The sequence below is a fragment of the Belonocnema kinseyi genome, chromosome 1 (assembly GCF_010883055.1).
Source record: "Belonocnema kinseyi isolate 2016_QV_RU_SX_M_011 chromosome 1, B_treatae_v1, whole genome shotgun sequence".
In the NCBI taxonomy this organism is placed as follows: domain Eukaryota; kingdom Metazoa; phylum Arthropoda; class Insecta; order Hymenoptera; family Cynipidae; genus Belonocnema; species Belonocnema kinseyi.
In genome coordinates, this window is record NC_046657.1 from 42,561,957 (window position 1) to 42,585,886 (window position 23,930).

The following is a 23,930-nucleotide window of genomic DNA, read 5'->3' on the forward strand; positions in this document are numbered from 1 at the left end:
CCAAAAAACAAAATATTTTTTAACAAAAATAGTTAAAGTTTCATTCAAAGAGATGAATCTTCAACCAACAAAAAATTAATCCTCAACGAAAAATGTAATATTTGATATTTCCAGCCAAAAAGCTAAACAAAAAGAAAATTGTGCAAAGAAAGTTGCATTTTCACCTCAAAAATAGAACGTTTTTTGCCAAATTAATTAGATTTTGAATTTAAAAAGTCGAGTTCTTAACAAAATAAATAAATTTTCAACTTATAATGAGAAATTTTCAAACAAAATTTCCAGTTGAAATAGTTCAATTTTCAACCAAACAAATGAATCTTTACCTAAAATGATTAATATTCTATCTGATAAAAGTAATTTTTTAGCGAAATAGTACCATTTCCAAAAAAAGAAGAATTAAATTTTTACCAAAAAATTGAAATTTTTAAATAAAAGGGATAAATTTTCAACCGAAAACTGAATAGGTAAATTTTCAGTTCAAAAAAAAAGAAGGCTAAGTTTGTACTAAAAAATACCAATTTTTGATTAAATATTGAAAATTTCTAATAAAAAAAATGTATTTTTATCTTCAATATAATAGTTCAATATCCAACTAAAGAAAATAAATTTTTTAACAATATAATTAAATTTTCAACCAAACAGATGAATTTTCAACTAAGAAGATTTAATTTCTACGAAAAAAGCTAAATTTTCAATTGAATGCTGAAACTTTTAACTAACAAGATAAATTTTCAACTTAAAAAATAATAGTTAAATTTTCCACTAAATAAAATAAATTTTCTAGCAAGGTATTTAATTTTCCAACTAAATAAAATTAATTTTTAAGCAAAGTAATTAAATTTGCAACCAGAGCTATCAATTCTTAACGAAGGAGATAAATTTTCTACGGAAAAAGACTAATTGTTTAAAAGTTAAACTACAATGTTACAAAATTTTTTTTTAAGATTCACTTTTTTGGGGATAGAAAAGTATTCTTGTTTGTTAAAAATTCTTCTTTTTAGTCGAAAATTCGTCATTTGTTCGAATATTTAAGTGTTGTGTAAAAAGTCGTTTTTGAAATGAAAAATAATATTTATTGTTGAAAATGCAATATATTTCAAATTAAATTCTTAAGCATTTAAATTATTTGATTTCATTTAAAAGAACCTATTCCCCTATTTTCGTAAAAACCCAACAATTTACCCTGCTGTCATACAATTTAGTATTTTTAATTATTTTTGATTTCGAAATATCCAAAAATTGGTAACGTAGTTTAAGGAAGACCCCTAATTCAAGCTAATTCTCTCTAACTTGAAGAAACCTGCTCAAGATCTATTTCAAAAATACTTTTCAGCTTTCCAGATGGCGTCAGAAAAATAAATTCTGAACTTAAATTTCCGAAGGTTTGTTTACATTCCTTGGAGGATTAAAGGTTTCTTTTTCCATAGATTCTCGACACCAATTCGCTCAAGATTCTTGCCCTGGTTGGAATTCAGTGGAAGTTATGTAGTCTTCTCTCGATTAAAGGTCGATCATTGCCTTATTAAGAAGTATCTCGACCACTCGTAGAAAGATGGGATACCGGAACTGCGTCCACTTTTTACTCTAAATGCCTCAATGACAAATGCCTTTTACGCTCGGGAATTTGAAAAGATGATGATTTTCTCTTCACCGGTCATTAATTCGTTAATTTAAATTCATAAGTTCGCACCGAAAGTGCCTAAGTGTCTATTGGCTTCTTTATAGAAACTCTTCAATGGCGTTACCAATTTTGGGCTTTTTTTAATTTTACCATCAAGAAAGTTATCGGAAACTCATTTTATGGACGACCTCTGATCGAGGATGACTGTTGCAGTTTTTTAGATGTTGTTTCGGAAGCAAGGATCTTTTAATGTGCAAGATCCATAAATCGGATCGATTGAGCATGACCAATAAAATCTGGAGTCTTGCTGAACATCGATTCGAATCAAAATAATTGCCTCGCATGCTCGTTGATTTATTTGCGCCGATAACTACGTATAATTGAAATTAATTGAAATTAATTGATGCGAAATTGAAGCACCAGAGACGTTCCAAACTTCTGCTCTAATTATTCTCAAGCGAGTGAACAAAGTAGTGCTAACTAAACGAGCTGGATGATCGATTGCACAACCAGTGCAAAAAAAAATTCAGAACGTGGCCAGCTAAATTAGAGCTAACCGTTGGACAATTTAATTAGATTAAAATAGGGAAATTTGAGGACATTTTGAAATATACCCCAAATTTCAGGTATATTACTTTTATAAATATCATTTGATCATCCAGACACTTATAAAACTATATGGTTGCCAGAGGAAGATTATCTTTATGGTGATGTTTCAATTGTTGAAAATGATATTTTCGCAGATATTGTTGAAAATCGTCTTCTGAAAGCAAGAAATGATTCAACAACAAATCTAAAATAAGAATATGCTAATAAAATCTATGGGATCCACTTTCCTATCCTTATCAACAAACTTAACTAATCTGATCTTAATCAGAAAGAAATGAATTAGTAACTGAACATGTGCACACTACACATGACACTGGACCAATCATTCTTGAAATGGATATTGTTGAAAATGATCTTTTAAACACTACCCGAAATAAACGAACAACAAAAATAAATTGGGAACAGAATATGTACACAAATCAATACTTTCTGAAAGTGTTTTTCTAAATGCCAGAAATGACCTAGCAACAACTTCACTAAAAGAAGAATATGCTAATCAAAGTTGTAGGACCTACTTACTATCCTATGCTTATCAAGATATCCTAACTAGTCTGACTTTAACTAGACAAAAATTTACTTATGAACAGAAGATGTACGCATGATATCAGATAAATTATTTTTAAACTGATATTGTGAAAAATTATTTTCTAATTGTCAAAGATGACGCAATTAAAGCTAAACTAAAACAAGAATATTCAATAAAATCTATAGCGTCCACTTTGATATCCTTATCAACAAACCCTAACTAATCTAATTTTAAATAGACAATAAGTTAATTAGGAACAGAATATGTAAAATGTTAACAGATCAATTTTGTTTGAATATGGTATTCTAAACAGTACCAGAAATGACCCAAAAATAAGTAAACTAAATTGGAAACAAAACATGTACACATGATTTCGAAGAAATTCTTCTTGAGAATAATATTTCTAAAAAACGATCTTTTAAAGAAAATAAGAAATTATACAACTAAATTAGAATTAAGGTCAGGGGAAACCTGGAATTCGGGGAAAGGTCAGAAATGCAGGAATGAGACAGGTTTTTTTTAACACACTCAGTCTCTATTTATCAAAAATATTTAAAATAGGGGTCATTTGACGCAGAATTTAATAAGCTTTTTAGCTTTTTCTTACCAATTGTTTTATCTTGTTTTGTTCCGGAGATGACTGCCAGAGGTGATTGCATTTTTTTCATCGCTAGTTTTTTAGGTGTCCTTATACTCCTGGACGGTACTGTAGGATTGCTCATGCCAGAGTGAGGATGAAGATAAAAGAGGTTAAGGATAAAGAGTTCCAATGGAATTTCACAAGAGTGTCTTTGCCTGGAGCTTCGAGGAATAGCCTCCCTTATTTTCATCTCTCTCTTTCTGGTAGATGCAGTTTGCAGTTTGCAGTTTGCAGTTTGCAGTTTGCAGTTGTACAGTTAATCTCCTGCTTCTAACGTCATACTCCTACTTGTTCGCGCATACACCTTCATTCTCAGAATGGAAATCCTATCGAGCCAGGAACCGTTATTATTTTTTTGTTGTTGTGAAACTAATTGAAAAAGGAGAATCCCGGAAACGGAGAACGAATTGACGAATTTCAAAAATTACGGCAGACGTCAAAAATCGCTAGTCTATTATTTCCAGGTCGTTACTTCGCAATTCCTCGTGGTGAAATTGATCCTTCGAATTTAATATTATGAGCAGCTGTAAAGTTTATATTGGAAGGTAAATTTATTTCCTAGGTCGATGGAAGGCGAACTTGGAGGTGAATTGCTAGAGGGCAAGAATTCTGGAAAGTCAAGGAATTTAAAACTGGTCAGGTCAAGCCTCAAATTGGTAAGGTATTTTATGGACGACCCCTCATATAAATTCGTAACGTTACTTCCGCTGAAGCCCTCCCACTGTTACAAACCCTAGCTTTTTTTTTGCGTGACCTCCACCCCATCAAATGGGAAACGTAGTTTATGGAAAGCCCCTTCCTTGGCCTTCCTGTCTTCCTGATGTTTCTCCAATGAAAGTTTTGCAAATATAAGCATACCCCCTCGTTCTGATGTTTCCGCTTGGCTATGGTCGAAGACAATGGAATCTGATAGAGACAATCGAGCGGCAAGTTTCTAGAGAGGTCTTTCATTACTCAACGGCTTCTGTGTATTGAAATTCAATTCTGTAATCGCAAGTGTCTCTTGTCTTTGTTATCCTTGTCCTCGTCCAAGTCTTTGATTCGCACATTGCAACAATTTCCGTTCCACTAACATTCCGCATTAGCTAATTGTCAAAAATTTACGACCTTACAAATTCTGAATGTCTAGCGACCTTGAAAATCTGCAATTCTCTTTAAATGCTTCATGAGTACTTCGAATTGAAATCATTTTTTGCTATTCAATCTTTTCAATTGTGAAATATTTTAAAACATTTCTAGGGGATTTTAGAAATTTAAAGAAAGGAAAAAGCGGAGTAGAAAAAAGGGAGGACAGATGATCCATCTCTTATCTGAAAATGTTTCCTTCTCGATCCAGATCACGACAACCGGATGCAGAAGTTACTTATGAGAAAAGTCGTACATAAGCATTGAGGCACACACGTGTTTGGGAACACGTGTTACTTCCGAATTGCACACCTATTTCGAGGTCTTAATTCCCCAAGAAAAAAACACAACTAGTACTGCTGAGGATGAACTGTTAAGGATAAATGGCCACGACGAAAAATTAATAATTGTTAATAGAGTGCAGAAGCCTGATTTGAGAGAAGACCCTTTAAGCTGCAATAAATCGGGAAAGTGCTGAATCATAAAAAAGACGACTGCGACTGGCACTTTCGATGGGAATTAAGCGGGATCGATGTCACGACCCGGAGGGTATTGCATGTGTGTAATACCGTTATTCCACAGTAAATGCCCATACGCACTTTATCTTTATGCCCGCCTGCATATGTAGGTCCAAAGAACTAGTTATGCTAATTTCCGTGCCCATTTATCGATTCACTTCTGCTTTGTCACATTCTGACCATCCCATGATGCATTCACACACTTTCCGCTACCAGCATCTCTAATACCCAAAGATTAGGCACAAATTGAACTCAATTCCTATGGAAATCCAATAAGCTATCCTCAAGTTATCTTTAAGCTATAAAACTGAAAGTTGGGAAACTTTTCATTTACACCAGGCCTGTTCAGCGAATTTCTGTACAACGTTAGCATTTCTTTTTTAATTGAAAATAATTCAATTTTTTGTATTTTTTGTAAAAAATCATCTTTTTTTAATTAAAAATTCAATGACTTAGTCAAAACTTAAATTCGTTTGTTAAAAATAAATTTTTGTTGGAGATTTATAAATTTAATTGAAAATTCATCTCTGGTTGAAAATATAACTACTTTGTTGAAAATCAGTTTTTTTAACTAAAAATTTTACTATTACAGTAGACAATTCAACTACATTGTTAAAAAATTATTTTTTTTTGTCAATTAAGAATTAAATTTTTAACAGAACATTTAACTCTTCTATTTTTGGCTTGAGAATTAATATTTTTTTTCTTTCAAAATTAAACTAGGTACTTTTTTTAAATGCATGTATTTTGTGGATAAATCCTCTTTTTTGTCGAAAATCAATTTTTGAAACTAAATAATTTAACTACGCTAGTAGAAAATTTAACTACTTTGCTAATAAATCTTTTTTTCTCTTGGTGATGAATTAGATTTTTAACAGAAAATTCAATTATTCTATTTTTGGTTGAAAAACATAATTAAAAATTGAAGTTTTTTATTCTTAGATTTAACTATTTTTTGAAAATTTATTTTACATTTTTTAAACTTTTTAAAATTATTTTTAGCATTTAGGCGATTCGGCGGATTATTTCAAATTCCCGATCATTTCCCGGTCAATTTTTGTTTGTTTGTTAGGTCAACTAAAAGTAACATATTCATATTTGCCACCGAATAAAAACATTTATTTCAATTAATGCCGTTCATTCTAAACATCCTTTCACACAACAGAGCAAATGAATTTAAAAACATTTACTTAAATTTTCCACTAAAAATATCAATTTATAATAAAAAATGCAATGGTTAAACTAAACTAAAAAAGATGAATTTTCAATCAAAACTTAAATTGTTAAGTTTTAATTTTTTTTAAATAAATGTTCAGCCAAACAGATGAACTTTCAATTAAAACTGTGAAATCAATTTTAAATTGAATACTTAATTGAAATAATAGTTCAATTTTCAGTTAAAAAAATTAACCCAAAAAGAAATAAATTTTCAACAAAATATTTGAATTTTCGGCAAAAACATAATTTTCAATCGAAGAAAAAATAATTTTTTAATCAAATAGCTCAGATTTCAACAAAGGAAATTAATTTTTAATTAAAATGGTGAATCTTCAACCAATAAAATTAATTTTGAAGAAAAGAGTTTAAATGTAAACCAAGTGATTTTATTTCCAACCTAAAAGATGAATTTCCAACGAAAATGTTATTTATTTAAATGGAATACCTGAATTTTTAAACGAAAAAAAGAATTTGTCAAAGAACAAATTCATTTACTACAAAAAATCGATTTTTAACAAAATACGTAGATTTTGAACTAAATAGTTGAATTTTCAATTAAAAAAGACAAATTTTAATCCAAATTATTGAATTTTGAACCAGAAAATATCAATTTTCAACTAAAAATGTAACAGTTGAATTTTCAAATAAAGACAGTTATTTTCTACCAAACAGATTAACTTTTAACTAAAATGATGAAACTTTAACTGTAATAGTTGAACATTATACCAAAAAGATAAATTTTCAACCATAAAGATTAATTTTTCACACAAAAAGACTAATTTGCCACAGAATAGATAAATTTTTAAAAATAGTTAAATTTAAAAATAAAAAACTTCAATTTTTAATCATGTTTTTCAACCAAAAACAGAATAATTAAAGTTTCAGTTAAAAATCAAATTCTTAACCAAGAGAAAAAAAGATTTATCAGCAAAGTAGTTAAATTATTCAGTTTAAAAAATTGATTTTCGACAAAAAAGAGGATTTTTTCACCAAATACATGAGTTTAAAAAAAGTAGTTTAATTTTGAAAGAAAAAAATATTAATTTTCAAGCCAAAAATAGAATAGTTAAATGATCTGTTAAAAATCTAATTCTTAATTAAGAAAAAAAAAATTTAACAATGTAGTTGAATTGTATACTGTAATAGTTAAATTTTTAGTTAAAAAAACTGATTTTCAACAAAGTAGTTACATTTTCAACTAGAGATGAATTTTCAATTAAATTTATGAATCTTCAACAAAAATTTATTTTTAACAAACTAATTTAAGTTTTGACTAAGTCATTGAATTTTTTACTAAAAAAAGATGATTTTCTACTAAAAAAAGATGATTTTTTATGAAAAATACAAAAAAAATTAAATTATAATTTAGAAATATTTTTTCTTTGAAATACTACTTCTACTCTAAAAACTACTTAAAGCTGGGATTTTTTAAATTCCTTTCTTCTAAATCCGAATTTTTTTAAATTACAGTTTTAGATTAAAAATTCCCTGTTCCAAGTAAAATTATATCTCTTTATCGAAACTCGCTTTCCCAAAATAAAAACGATATTTATTTTCTAAAATTCTCTGTTCCAAGTCCCGATAATTATTTTCTAAATTGACCAACATTATTGAAATAATGAGAATTTTAATGCGATCAGGAGTAAATTCCCGGGATTTTAAAATAAATTCCGGGTCATTTCACGGTTACCCGGCCAAGTTGCCACTCTGCTTTAGGGAATAAATAAAATAAAAGTTCAGAGAAACTCAAGGAATTTCTACGGCTAAAATTTTAAAGGGTTTTAAAGATTTCAAAGAGTTCATAAAAGATTGAAGAGTTTTTAGGAATTGCTAGAGGATCGCAACAGATTGAAAAAATTCAATCATTCTTTAAGGGCATGTGATACTTTGTTGTGTGGTGAATCGGGTTCAGCTGCCCTGGATTTTTTCCACAAAAATAAAAATTTTTTAAAACTGAATTCAGAGATGCTATAAAATAGTATAACGGACATCCTCGAACTTTTTTAAGCGATAATAACAAAAAATTGTATTCGGCTAAATAAAATTGTTATGTATTTGCCATATTTTGAGGTTGGAAGCGTTTTCAGCCCTCGTCATTCCGATATTGTAGGTCTCTGCCATACCGACGCTGTCGGTAGCCATTTAGAAATTATTTCTGAAATAAACTTTTTTAATTTTTTACAAACAAGGTTAGTTCCGGGACATTAGTTACTATGTTTACTTGATTGACCAAAATTGTAGTCCAAAAATATTTGGTAGCTTAAAAGTGAAGCTAAGGAGAATTGTAACACACATAACCTCAAAATATAAACGCATTCATCAAATTTAGAAAAATTAATTTGATTCATTATTCCACAATCGAAGAGTTCGGGGACGTACATTAGGATATTCTCCTTCATTCCCAAAAATCTTATTACAATATCTTTATTAATGTAGGGAAAACGCCGGGGGAATCTAAACACTAGTAAAATTGATAATTTTCTAAGTATCACATGCCCCTAAAGCCATGTAATAATTATTAAAATTTAGGACCAGACCAAGATTTCTTAGTGCTTATTTATTATCCCAAATTTTAACTCAATGTAATGCTTCGCGTGAGAATAAGTTAGGAAATAAAAAAAGTGTGGGTAAGTTAGAAATCTAGTGACGTGACCCACTCGTCACATAGCCTCAAGGAATTTTGAAGGACCTTACAGATATATTATTTAAAATATTTTTACTTCGCTTTTTTTCTACAAAATTTATGCATTGATATTACTGTGAATTGATTAAATGAGTCCGAGGCATGCTATGTTTATTTAAGTAATGCGACCAGTGTGTATAGAGAACGAAGCGACTAGTCGGACAATGAACTACCGATGGGGTAGGTACTATTCTGCGTTTCGTGATAACCGGTTTCTTCCAGGAAGGAATACGTGTATAACTTTAAATACTTTTTACTTTGTGTGTGGATGAACCTTACCGTAAAGCTGCCCAGCTAACGAGCGCGATCAATTTTCTCCTCAAAAAAAGTTCAGGCTTGAAAGCGAGCTGAAAGTTACATTTAGTGCGACAAAACGTTCCGCCTTCAGTTAATGTGGGATGTGGCAATTAAGTTAAAAGCTCTTTATCAACCAGCTTACGGTTTATCGAATAACTTCATTCCTTTGCGAATTTTTCCGGTAAAATGACATGCTCGTACTGCAGGACATATTTTATGTAGAGAAAAAGTAAAGAAAGCATTTATTTATCATTGGCTAAGGATGATTTTTCCGCTTTCTTTTTTTTCACTCTTCTGAAAGCAGGGTACTTCTTTCCATTTGTAATGATGCTTCGACGTCCGCTTGTATTGGCATCGTTTCCGGTAGGCCGTGGGACTATACCACGTGACTTCCTGTCCATGCATACGCAAAACAAACAATACATTTTCATATTCGCCGAGTGCATGCAGAACGCTGATAATTGCACCTTAACCTAATTTCATAATGTTTTCAAGTAATGATACTAGTTTTTTTAAAGAGTACAAGTTTTTATGGAAAATGAGTAATATATTGAATGTTGAGGAATGTAGCTGCCTCTCCTTAAATGATGCAGTAGCGGAAAATATGCGTGGGTCACGATCGGCCTTGACTGACTATAATCATCGAGTTCGTTATACTGTGTAATTACCACAAGAGTAGTTACTGTCTGATCCATAGTCTTTCAAAGTGCATCTTACTTCAAAAGACTTTAAAGGATTTAAAGCAAATTAATCAATTTTAAGGAATTTGATTTGTAAGAGTGTAATCCAAAAGTCATCCGAAGTAGTGATGCATGTTGATCATTTCTAGATGAAGTCAAGATGTTCTCGTAACATAAATGGACATTGGACATTCAAAAGAAATTTCCATGAACTACAACCAGTTGCAGTTCAAGGAATTTCTATGGAAAGCTTCTTCTCAAATGATATAGTAGCGCAAAAGTTTTTTTTATGCGTGGATCACGATCGGCCTTGACTGCCTATAATCATCAAGTTCGTTAAAACCACTAATTAAAGCGAGCGTAGTTATCGGTTGATCAATCGACTTTTAAAAGTAAAACTGATTTCAGAAGACTTATTCAAGGGATTTCAAGGAAAGTTACCATCCGAAGAAAATCCCTTGAACTACAACTAATTTTAGTTCAAGGAAATTCTAACGGCTGACACATTTTCTTCGCAATTCTTACAACAAATGACCTTAAAACTGATAAATGTCTATCCGCATTATTTTGTATCATACCTGGACGATTAATCATTTAATCTTTTCTATCTCTTTCCGCAGTTTCCGTGAAAGGCCAAAGATTGCGGATTTATTTCTCATTATATCTGATCCCGTATATGAAGATCATCAATATGCATATCGAACAAGAAATCTTCACAAGATGAAAACTGATATTAAGTTTCAGATCCTTCTTAATTTCTAGCTGACATTCATTACTTTGATCAGACTTTAATTACAGCTGTAAAAATAATATTTTTATAAATTCCGATTCCTGGGGACACAGAACCTCGACATAAAGTAACAGAGACAGCAATTTGAAAAATAGGGAAAAAGGGAGTCACTAGTCAACCTATTCTGTTAGTCAACAAGACCGGTATTTCAATGAGGCATTTCTAAATAAAAGCCCTAACTGTAACCAGGATTCCGCGACTGGTTCGAGCCTTCATAAATCTATTGTTAAATTATTGCATGCACTCTCCTGGTTGGATAATTATCATTTCTCCGTCTTTATCTCGGACCATTCCGAGTCTAACGATCCTTTGGATTTAGAAAAATATACGGTGTATGATTATAGTGCGCGAGGATTATTCAATTTTCGTGTCTGATGATGATAAATGGCACTAGATGCGCGTAAAGAGAAATACAGAAGGTTCTCTGTCTGAGTCTGTTCTTCGCAGCAAACGCGTCTTAATTACGACACTAATGACAGATCAGACAGAAGACCGTGCAGGGAAGGCAGAGTTGCGAGCCTCGTATTGGAAACTTAAACGACCGTTTGAAACCGACGAATAGAAACATTTGAATAAAATACGCGCAATGTTCTTTTAGAAGTAGGAGACTTTGGATTCTCAGAAGCGAGACCCTAATTTCGTCTCATTTTCTTACTCAGACTCCAATAAATTACAGAAATTTCAATAACCACTTTGTAACCATATTTCAATCTAACATCTCGGATATTAAATTTTGCTGATTGACGCAATAATGCTTCTCAGAAGAGCATCCGCGATTGGAACAGTTTCTCACGCACGAAAGTGAAACTTATCCATAAGTGGATATGCATTCAATGGTAGAAAAACAATTTATCCGTTTGAGGATCGAAGTTCGTGACAGCAGGAAGTGCAGCTAACAATAATGTAAATAGCGGTGCAGGTTAAATGCATTTTAGAAAGCTACTCCTCGCTTATCTCTAAATTTCCTTGTTCAAACAAAATTCCGAACCGTTCCAACAAGGGAGGACTTCTAGATCCTTAAAACATTTTTTCAAAGAGTATTAGAATTTATAGATCTATTATGTTATAATTATAATTAGCTTATGCAAATTAGTATCCATTAAGTTCTTGGATTTCAATTAACTCTTGAAGAGGACGGCTATAATTTTCTGTTGATAGAATGCATAATCATCGCAAAAAGGGAGATGAAAAGCGAGTTGAGAAGAGAAGCAGATTCCAAGAGACGTAATACGTACGTTGTTGAAAATTAGATTCACGAGACACACCCGACAGGAATTGAGATTCGTGACTAGCGTTGCTCGGTCAGTGACTTCGGCGCCTGACCCTGCGGCGATGAGAGGCGCCTTGACTGGTCAAAGTCAAGTGACTGTAATTTGATTTTTTCAAAAATTTTCCACTCACTATTTTCCCACGTATCTTTCTTTCATATTCTACTTTTTCTCAAAGCACTGGATTCGATGATGGAAGTGCGAAAATCGCTGGCCAGTGAACCTGTTCATGACCTTGCCTTTCGCATGATTTAACGATGCAACAAAGGAAGTTAATTTTTCCGAGACTTTTCTTTGCACGCTTGTCACGTAGATCGATCTGGAAGTATTCCAGGGAATTAATGACTTCGCGGGAATAAATAGAGGTACACATATGCAATAAGAAAGTCATTTTAATTACACTCGCGCTGTAAATACTGAAAGGTTGATGGGCATCGAGTTAGTTAGGTTCGGGTGAAAAGGTTTTGACATCCCGGTTCAGGCAAAGTCAAGGTTTCCTGTCGCGTTTAAAGAACTTATTGCGGGCATAGATAATAATATTATTGTAACTTTTAATCCTCTCGACTGCTGTGCAAGGACAAAACCGGTAGAAGACGAACTTCAAACTACGTCGACGATGATGAAAAACCGAAATGCGAGAAAAACTTTTGAAACAAAATTCGGCCAGTGTCACATACACCAAAATACACTATATACTTAATTTTGTGCCTACTATTTTGATCTCATCAATCACTTGATTGAATACTTCGCTATTGACGAAAAACCAGGTTCATCGGAGAAAAAGTTAAGACAAAAAGATAATAATGATATTTTCAACGGATGAAAATAAGAAAAGGTCCTTCCAGGTGGTTCAAAACTTTACCGCGATCGTGATTATCCGGCGTTGGGTTTCTGTTGTGATCGTGATTCCAGAGAGTACGCTGGCATATTTATGCTATCGCGAAATCTGAGACACAATGCTGGCCACTCGGGTTACCTCTTTTGCTATATATACAATGTCACCTTATGCGACGTCTTTCCTTACTGAATCTTATGGAAGTTGACCAACATCGAGTGCACTCATAAATTTTAAATTCCGAGAATTTAGAATTTTCAAGTACTTTAAAATCACGTCCGGCGTTCAACAGGATGTGATTGTACGCGGGGTTATTTTTCCCCTTTCAAATATATGCTACATTCACTTCAAAACCTGTACGCATGAATTTAGAAAGTCCTTGCAATGCGCCTAATTGATTTTACGTAATTCATCTGCGCCTCGACTTACTTTTCTTCTAAAACTAATGATTTGCGAAGATCACCGGAAATTCTCTTTCTTTGGAGCTAATAATCGGAGAGATTTTTTCAAGAGACTGTGTGTCAAGAGAGTCATTTTAATCGGAAAGCCATCTCCTTGAAATGTCAGGTTGATCTGACGTGCACTCCCTTTTGTTTCCCCAGACGACGATAGATCAAGGCAGCAGTTACGTAAAACGTAAAGTAATAGGAATAAAGCAACAAAGGTGTGTAACTTTAGTTACACGCAACATGCACAGCCAAAGTTGTAGTTCGTAATTTTTAAATAATTATCGATTATTCAAATCCAGAGATCATGTAGAATGAATTATTAAGCGCGACGTAGTGTTACGTCCTCTAACCTTGGAAGATTCTCTCATAGATTAGATGGTACATAGGGACCAAATCTAGAAAGTGTGTGACACTGGGGCCCAAATATTTAAAATAGGCCAGATTAATCAAGAATAATTTAAAATTAAAAAAGAACTATTTCTTACCTCATGGGACACCGGGTTGTTTTTATTCCGGCTGTTTGTGGAGTTAATGGATGATAGCGAAGTGAGTGTCGCAGAACCGACACCACCGACTGTTTTTCCACTAACTTTCGTCCCCCCGCCGACATCTTTGTGCAGCGTTGCTGGACTCTGAAAAAAAATTCAAAATTAATTTCAAATGAAATCGAAAAGCAAAGACTAAAAAATAAAATCGAATGGATGATTTGATTATCACAGGATACTGCTGTTTTGTAACGAGGTCGATAGACCGCCGTAAGATCCCACGCAATATATGTAACTCTCAACGTGCGTGGTGCATAAAACCAGCCACGCGTTACCCATTTCTTAAAGCTGATACCCGATTTGGGAAAAAGATTATGTTCCGTTAGTTAGGTTTCCCGTTTTATTGAAATTGTGCAACCACTCCAATATTGTAATTAGTTCAAAAGGTCACTAGCTTTTTCCTTGATAATTTATCATTTCCGGGCCTCCCAAATCGGAAACAAACGGATGAGCTGGCAGAGTGGGTGGTTTCGGATGCGCCACAAAGTCTACAAACAGATCCATCTTATCTTGCACGTGTGGATATAAGACTCATGATATAATCATTGCAGCTCTACGTGCTCGTTCTCAAGTAAAATATTTCTGAATTCACTTTTTTTATTTTGAAATTTTAAACAACAATCTAATGAAGAGTTTTCTATCTAATGATAGGATACAACAAAACCAGACAAAGGATTTCCCTTTCATTAGTTGTGCTCAACTTTCAATCTTTAATATCAATAATAGAAAAATGGAAAAGACACCTATTAGACTCAAAGAAGTGTCCTATTGTTTGCGATATGACGAGCTATCTGGCGCGGAAACATAACTTGCGTAATCTTTCCTTGTGCTAGAAAGCTGACTTAATGTGTGCTCCTTGGGGGTTTATAGTTTATGCATTAAAAGTATGGTATCTTTGCATAAAATGTAATACAAAGATGAAGATAGATTTAGAAATTCAGAAAACAATAGTTGCATAATTAGCACTCCTTTTTACGTTACGAAACAATAAGGCACCGCAAAAGAGCACCATGTCGCTCTTGCAAATTATTCAGAGAGGATAAGGACATCATTCTTCTAAGAACGTGACACCGCTCCCGATAGGGGATTTTAATTTTTAAATTCTACTAAACCTTGACTTTTAGTCCGATGCACTCTAGCAGAAATTCTCGGATCGTCGGATAGGTCTTCATTATTCAGAGACACCTCGCTAAGTACTTTGTGGTTTGCACCATACTAACACTTGTCAGGTTAGTACGATTAAACGAAGCAGCAAAACCGGCTTCCTCTCTCGATTAAACTTATAGGTAGCAACGATCGTCGAACGTCTACTGTATTGTTGTATCAAGTCCGCAATAGTTATCTTGCGATTTCGATAAGCTAGACTGAATACTTTAAAGTAGCATACGCTTATCGCTTCGTGTTTATTTTAGCCTCTTACAGATAGCGATACTCCTACCTACTGGCAATTAACAGAACATGCGAAATTTATTGTACCCAGCGAGCAAGAGACAGAATTATCAACATTAGATAAATAAGGAGGTTTCTAATCCTAGATTTGTACCTCACCGACATTGAGATTGTTCACCCTGTTTGAAACGATTATACGCAGCAGCGTTGACTTCTATCCACGCACGCGTCGCATTTAAAGGTGATGGAAGGAACAGTTTAAAGTAAGGGATATAGAAAGACCTAGGGATTCCAAAAACTATTGTTTCCGAAATTTCTATCCAAGATTTGGGATGAGCCCCAAAAAAGTGAATACTGGATCCTTCACCATGACAACGCATTTTTCCATTCATCACATCTTAATCAGCAATTTGTATTGAAAGACACCCTTACATTAAAGTATTATCTAAAAGGACTGCTTCCTAAAATAGAAGGACCGCTGGAAGAAGTTAACAGGTATTTTTGGGTCGATTTTGTTTTATTCTCAGTTCGATCTACAGCTGGACTCTAATGTTTGTGTTTTGAAATTGTTTGTGGCATCACTTTAGATTTAGATTTTCAAATGTTCAAACTAGTCGTCCTCGGGTAGAGCGGGGGCAATGTTCCGATCTTGTAGAACTCACGCACACGACCCTGAACGCACAAGTGAAACAGAACTTTCACGGCCACGGATCCGACCTGGTCACTACCAGGTATATAGGGTCGAGCAAAAAACGCAGCCTCCATGAGAGAGCGGAATCGACTCATAAAAAGGAAACAGGTTATCGAATTAAAGCGATACTTGCAGCCTCGACTCCATACCACTTTGAGCATGTAATTTCTATCCCTTGTCTAGCATTTTTCCTCCATTGGTGAAAAATGTTTGCCCAGTCAGCGACTCCACAATTACGAGTCCAGCACTTTGCAACAAAAAAAAAAACACATTCCTTTTTGCAAAGCAGCAAATCGATTCTTATTTCACGCGAATCGTTTACTCGCTTTAAATGGAAACTTACACGGATTAAAGCCAGGCTTTGAATTGGATAATATATTTTGCACCTAAATCAGGAGCCGTCCATAAACTCCGTTCCCAATTTTGGGCTATTTTCGTTTCCCCAGTCTAATTTATTTCATTATTTAGGCTACTCTAAATAAAATCTGAAAAGCCCACACATTCCACGAAATACGTAATTGATCTTAGAGCCAGATTATGAAACTCAACAAATTAAATTCCATTGTAATTTATTAAAAATGGACATCGGACCCTCAAGATTTGTGCCTAAGGCAATAATTTGTTTCATCATCGGACTTACATAAAACTTTTTCACTCCGAAAACTTTCATGATCCTCATTTTCCGATCAGAGGGTCACAGTAATCCGGTTGCGAGCGCATCTGAACATCTGTATTGTCAGACCACTTTTTTCTCTCTCTCTCGATCTTTGGGTGGAACGATACTTTTGAAGAAACTAATTCACCAGAGTGGGATGTTTTCATAGAATATAGTGGAACACAAAAGATCTCATTTTTACTCTCTGCATAAGCATATGCTCGGAAATACGATACCATACACAAATAAGGAACCCAAAACCTTTTGTGTCTGAAAAGTCCACACACTCCATGAAATAGGTAATTGATCTTAGAGTCAGATTATGAAATTCAACAAAAGAAAATAAATTTCATTGTAATTTATTTAGAATGGACATTGGACTTTAAAGACTTGTGCCTGAGGAAAAGATTTTTTCCAGCATATTATCGAGGCTACGTGCCAATTCGCGAATCAACAAGAACTCGGAATCAATGGTGATTTGTTATCTTGAATCTAGCAAACGTTACGTGTATTTTGCGGTTCGCAGAATTGCTCGATGGAGAGTCGAGAATACTCTGTAGATCGTCGATCGTTAAGTTTGAACCTAATAACAGCATGGAAAAAGGTCTCGGAAAACTCGAGGTAATTTGCACAACTCCAAGAAAAATCATTTACCATACTGAACTAGGACGAATTTTTGTACGAAACTTTTATTGCAACACAGCCATGAACTTTCATGAGCATCCAATTTTTACCCAAACTGACATTCAAAATTTTCTAAAACATAACCCGTTGGCCCTAGCAGGTTATTAATTTTCCGGAACAACAGTCTGTTATCCTTAAGGTTTACTCTGAACACATTCTCAATGAAGTTTTATCGATATGGTTCAGCCTCAAGGGACGCTGACACCACAGTTTGACGCTTCAGCATGCCTCATACTCAGATTTTTCTTTTCTTTTCTTGGCACTTTTGCTCCTTGAGCACGATCTTATATGCCACAGAGTTATTTCACCTTTCCCAACAAGATACTCTAATATCACTCAAGACGCACAGCCTTTCACCCTTGCACCCTCAATAGCACAATTTGAAATGTCAAAATATGCTGACATTATCCTGTAAACCAGGTCTGTCCAGCGAGCAGAAATTGCAGGAATTTTCGTCGAAACGACTTAAATCCCAGACGTATTTTCCACCTCTATTCTCTACTTTTCTCTCGAGGGAGAAGAATTAGTGTGGTGTCATCTACTGTCTACATTAACTTGTTCCCAATTATATTTTTGCCTAATTGAGATTATAATGATCAGGGTGTGTTTTTGAAAATTGAGTTGATACGTTTAGGATAGTAGATACTTTGATTCTGTAAGTTTCAGGAAGAACTAATATTTTTATGTATTGTGTGCAGATTAGTGTCTAAATAAGATTAGATTAGTTAGGTTCGTTGGTAAGGATATAAAAATGAACCCTAACGATTTGATTAGTGTATTCTTATTTTATTTTTTTTGATGCTGGATCATTTCTGGCAATTAGTAGACCATTTTCAACAATATTATTTTCAGAAGGATTCGATCTGGTATTATCTGTACATGATATGTACCCAATTTACTTTAGTTGTTATTAGGTTATTTTTGGTAGTGCTTAGAAGATCATTTCCAAAAATATCCTTTTCAATCAGAACTTGTCTATCATCATGTGTAGTGTACACATATTCTGCTCTTAATTAATTTTTTCTGATCAAGATTAGATAAGTTATGTTTGTTAATAATGATAGGATAGCGGATCCCACAGATTTGATTAGCACACTCTTATTTTAGATTAGTTGTTGTTAGGTCATTCCTGGCAATTAGAAGTTTCTTTCGACAATATCTTTTTCAAGAAGAATTGATCTGGTATCATGCGTAATGTTAATGTGCTCTGATCCCAATCAATTTGTTGTCTTATTAAGATTATATTAGTTAGATTTGTCAGGTTTTTCTTGGCTGAATAGACCTGCTTTAAACAGAATAAAAGCTCAATTCTGATGCTTTTTGGAAAATTAAATGTTTCCCTCTATTCTCCGGGAATAAAGGCCTTTGTCATTGCTGGTAATGACTTATGGAAAATTGTTATTAATCCATAGCCTGTAATCCTTTTGTATTTCCTGTAGGTATGATTCAACATCTTTACCTACTAAGTAAGGCGAACGTTAGGAAAATTGGCGAATGTCATGCTCTTTGTTTCCCAAGTGAATCGTGATTAACTCTTCGCCTTGACTGTCAGCATTCGCAAGCAATGCATAGTTACTTCGCATTCCGGTTAATCTCGCATTCTATGAGTTAGCGGAAATTTTCACTTTTTTTTAAACCACACTTTCTTCTACCAACTGCTTTTCTCCTTGTACGCAGAGCACTTTCGATGGTCAATCAACAAATTCCATTTGAAGAATCGTGAAATCTCTTGATTTTCAAGATTGGATTAGGAATTTAAGCGAGAGGGAAAATATGAAATGGTTAGTCGTGACTTGGTACGAAACTGTGCTTGTATCTCGAGTTCGGATTGTTGCAACAGAGGAAGAAAAATCTGCAAGATGCTGCAATTGTTTCTATTTAAGAAAAATGGAGAAATTGAAGATCAATCGATAAGATGTTGCGAGATTACTTTCGCAGTATGTTAGGTTTATAGTAGGGTCTTTTAATTAACTAGATTGTAATACAAGCTTCATTTAAATTGAAGAATAACTCGTCGAGTTTTCTTCCCACGAAAGATGTTCTACTGTCACTCAACAATTGATCATTTTGATTAAACTCTTCCTTAAAATAGAATGCGTCCTCGCTTTGAAAGCAGCTGGAACAAAAGACAATTAGATGATCCACATCAGTTACGATTCCTAAGACAAGTTTTTACATGCCCATCTAAACTGCCTTCATAATGTCCCTAATAAGCGACACTAATTTCTCAACTCTTCATATACAATAATCCGTAAAGAAGAAGCATTTGAATTACAAGAACTGAACTAGAACCAATTCATACTCTTTAATCATCCAACTCAAAAATACTAATCTCCTCGTTCCTTCACTTCCTCTAAAAAAAACCTCAATTCTGGCTAGGTGCCCGCCACTGGAAATTAGAATTCACTTCGCATAGTTTGTCTAGAACTACAATCTGGATTCATGAATTGTTTCTTCTTCAAAAAACACAACTTTTGCCCTATATAGAAAAAATTATGCAGAGATACAATTACTTGGACTAATTTAAAAATTAGAGTTAACGGCTTTATAAAATCGATAAGCGGATACCAAAATTAATTTCCGTCCAGTGAGTCATTTCGACTGCAGCTGCTCTGGCTGAAAAAGTCGAGAGCTTATGGAGTTAAGTTCCAAGACCCTATCATTAGTTAGGACTGAATTCGCGGTGATTTTCTGCGTCTCGATATTTCTTTTAAGCCCGCTGGTCACGACGTGCACTGCCTCGTTTCGCAGTCAGAATCTCGATTCTGCCTTTCACGAGATGCACGAGCACCTACAACATGATCTTTACTCCCTGATTCCCCCTTCAATTTCTTGATTCACCAGGTGTTTCTGAATCCAGATGGATCTTCTCGAACCTGGGCGAGACACCTGCCAACCAGGTCCTGATACAAAGAGTTTGGAAGACTGCAGCTGCCTTTGCAGGAAAAAAGGAGCGGACCAAACTGTGGAAGGATATTTGATAAATAATCAACTGTAATTGGGTTCGAGGAGTCGATAGTAGATGGGAAAGGGAGTTTCTGATCATAGATACCTACTTTACTGACATCGAGACTGCTCTTTAGCTCAAGTGGTTCGTGTCCGTGCTAAGTTTCTGGAATCTTTTCCATGACGTCATAAAACTATACTGTGAAGTTCTTTAGTTGGTTATGCGCAATATAAGTTTATGACGTCCAGTGATAATCAATATTTAAATTTCGCATTTTTTAAAACAATCATTTCGAGATATATACAGTTTCGCGAGTATATTATAAAATTGTATTTGTCAGTTTCTAAGGATTTCATTCACCAATGCACAATCGATTAATTAAATAATACTGAAAACATAACAATTCATTTATCACATTTGTCTCTGCAGTACTAATTAGTTAAATTTCCAAAAAAGAAGATAAATTCTCAACCAAATAGTTGAATTTTGAAATAAAAATATAATTGTTTAACAAAAAATGGAACAGTTGAATGTAGTAATATAAAAATACTTTTAAAAAACAACGATCACTGTTATTGAATTTTATAATAAAATTTAAGCTAAGAAAAAGTTAAGCAAGCTCGCATAAAAATTCCCTGACTTTTAAAAATATACCCGACATTTGCAGGATTTTCCAAGGTATATGAAAATGCTCCGAAAATAACAGGTTTTCCAGGCAGATTAGACACGCTGAATATTTTGTTTAAAATTTAGTTGATACATTTAGGATAGTGGACACTTTGAATCTGTCATTTTCAGGAAGAATTAATATTTTTTATGTTTAGTGTGCACATTAGTGTCAAAATAAGATTTGATTAGTTAGGTTTGTTGATAAGGATATGACAATGAACCCTAAAGATTTGATTATAGTATTCTTATTTTATTTGTTGCTGGATCATTTCTAGCAATTAGTAGACCATTTTCAACAATATTATTTTCAGGAAGAATTGATCTAGTATAATGTTTTTACAGTGTTCTTGCTGGTTTATTTCTGGCATTGTTCAGAACATCATATTCGACAATATTTTTTCAAAAAATAGTTGATCTGGTATCATGTGTAGTGTCCACATATTCTGTTCTCAATTAGTTTTTGTCTCGTTAAAATTAAATAAGTTAGAGTTTGTTGATAAGCATGGGATAGTGTATCCTCAAGATTTGATTAGCATATACTTATTTTGTTGTTGCTGGGTGATTTTTGGCAATTAGAAGACCTTTTTCAACAATATCATTTTCACAAAGAATTAGATCTGGCATTCTGTGTCCATAATGTTGTTGTTGAATTATTTCTGATAGTATTTAGAAAATCAGTTTCAACAATATCATTTTCAAAAAGAATTTATCTGGCATCATGTGTAGTAAGCAAATCTCCTGTTCCCAATTTGTTTTCGTCTAATTAATATTAGCTTAGTTAGGGTTTGTTCATTAGGATATTATAGTTGACCTTATTTATTTTCCCTATTTCCCAATTTATTTTTTGCTTAGATGAGTTTAGATTAGTCAGGGGAAGTTGGTAAGCATAGGATAGTGTATCCTAAATATCTGATTAGCATATTTTTATTTAAGTTCAGTTGTTGTTGGGTTATTTCTAGCAAATAAAAGACCATTTTCAAACAATATCATTTTAAAAAAGAATTGATCTGGCATGATTTATACATCTTCTGTCCCTAAATTACTTTTTGTTCAATTCCGATTAGATTAGTTAGGGTGTGTTGTTGAACCTAGGATAGTGTATCCTAAAGATTTGATTACCATATTTTTATTTTAGTTTAGTTATTGTTGTGTCATATCTGACAACTAGACGACCATTATCAAAATATTTTCAGAAAGAATAAGGTCTGGTATTATGTGTCCATAGTGTTGTTGTTGGTTTATTTCTGGTAGTATTAAGAAACTCATTTTTGATGATATCCTTTTTAAAAAAATGATACGTTATTATGTTTAGTGGGCAAATATTTTGTTGCCATTTATTTTTTCTCCAATTAATATTAGATTAGTTAGGGTTTGTTCAGAAGGATATGATAGTGGACCCTACAGATTTTATTATCATATTTTATTTTGTTGTAGTTATTGTTGTGTCATTTCTGGCAATTAGTAGACCATTTTCAAGAATATCGTTTTTAAAAAGAATTGATCTGGTTTCGATCTCAGAAATGATATTGCTTTGACAACATTATGACATTGATAGCAAAGGATGCACTTTCACTGGAAAAAGGTTATCCAACCGTTTGCCGTGAGATTACTACATCCGCTCACTGGAGCATGAATCTCTCTAATCTTATCGAACTTATTTACCTCACACTTTTCTTTATCACTTTTTCTTTGCTATCTTTTTTTTATCAATCTTTGTTTTTCTTTGCACACTCCGACTAACTCATTCATCATTGCACATGCTATTCTTTGCGGCGCAATTATTGACTTCTCTGGCATGGGTTACTCATCATTTTTTGCAGACTTGCAATTTTAGGGTCTAGAACAAAGTAAAAGAGCTTCGCTTTCACGTCCCCTTTGATTTTTTTTTCATTTTTCCCTTTTGCTCGAGCCTCAAGTGCACGGTTTAACGTGTCGAGCTTATATTTAGATGGAACGTGCGTCGGATATAGTTGAATGCATACTACTATGAGACCAACTGAGACCATTGTCAGTTTGTCAATCTCAAGTACTGTATGTGCAGGCACACGTGTACCATTGTCACTCGAACTGGGGAAAATTTCCAGTGTCAGGATCGCTATTTTTAATCAATAAAGCCTCTTGCAAAATTGGCTCGAAATGCTTTCTGCAAAAGTAGCTTAGTGCAGATGTTAACAAACAATTGAAGGATATCCATTTATGGATACATATTAGGAATATTAAAAAAACAATTCATCTTGCACTTTAAAATTTTAATTAAAAAATTGCGAAATTAACAAATGGATAAGTGAATTTAGGTTGTCGGCTTTGAAGCAGAGAATTAGTAGCATGGAAATAATTTGATTCAAATTTAAACGTAGAAAGAAAATTTTGGACGAAACCGGTAAATAGTAACATGAATACTAAAATGAATTTACAGCCACTTTTAAAAAAAATATATTGAAAATTTCAACGAAATTATTAAATTTTCAACAAAAGAGTTTTAACCAAAAAATATGAATTTTCAATAAAATAGTCGAATCATCAACCAGAACAGATTCATTTTTAACCTAACAGTTGCATCTTTAGCTAAAAACAATAAAATTTTTACCAAATTATTCATTTTTAAGCTAAAAAGTTGAGTTTTCGACAAAACAGTTGAATTTTCAAGCCAAAGATATGAATTCCAACTAAAAAGTGAATTATAAAACAATGAGTTGCAATCAACCAACTAGTTAAATTTGCAACTAAAAAGAATAAATTTTCAATCAAAAAGGAAAGCTTTAATTTTAGAACAAAAAGAAAAGAGGCAATTTTTAGTGAAAAAATTAATGCTCAATCAAACAAAGCTAATTTGGAACAAAATAGTTCAATCTTCAACTAAGAAAATGAATTTTTAACTAGAACCAATTAATTTTCAATAAACAAAGAATAGATAATTTTTCAGTTCATTGAAATAATTAATTAAAAAAAAGAACGAATTTTCAACAAAACAGGTAAATTTTCAACCCAATAAGATGAGTTTTAACAAAGTACTTCAACGTTAAACCAAGTAGTTTCATATTTATTGAAATTAATTTTTTATAACAAAAAAAAAAGAATTTTCAGTAAAACA

The 23,930-nt window shown here is 33.2% G+C and overlaps 1 protein-coding gene across 3 annotated transcripts in view; it reads right to left on the bottom strand.

Moving 5' to 3' along the window:
* Positions 1 to 23,930, bottom strand: part of LOC117168568 (DYRK-family kinase pom1-like) — a 282,401-nt gene that overhangs the window by 17,901 nt on the left and 240,570 nt on the right. For all 3 annotated transcript variants that reach the window (XM_033354320.1, XM_033354318.1, XM_033354319.1), the window contains one exon: positions 13,745 to 13,891. In XM_033354320.1, coding sequence (XP_033210211.1) covers positions 13,745 to 13,891 — 147 coding nt within the window. The remainder of the gene's footprint in view (positions 1 to 13,744; positions 13,892 to 23,930) is intronic.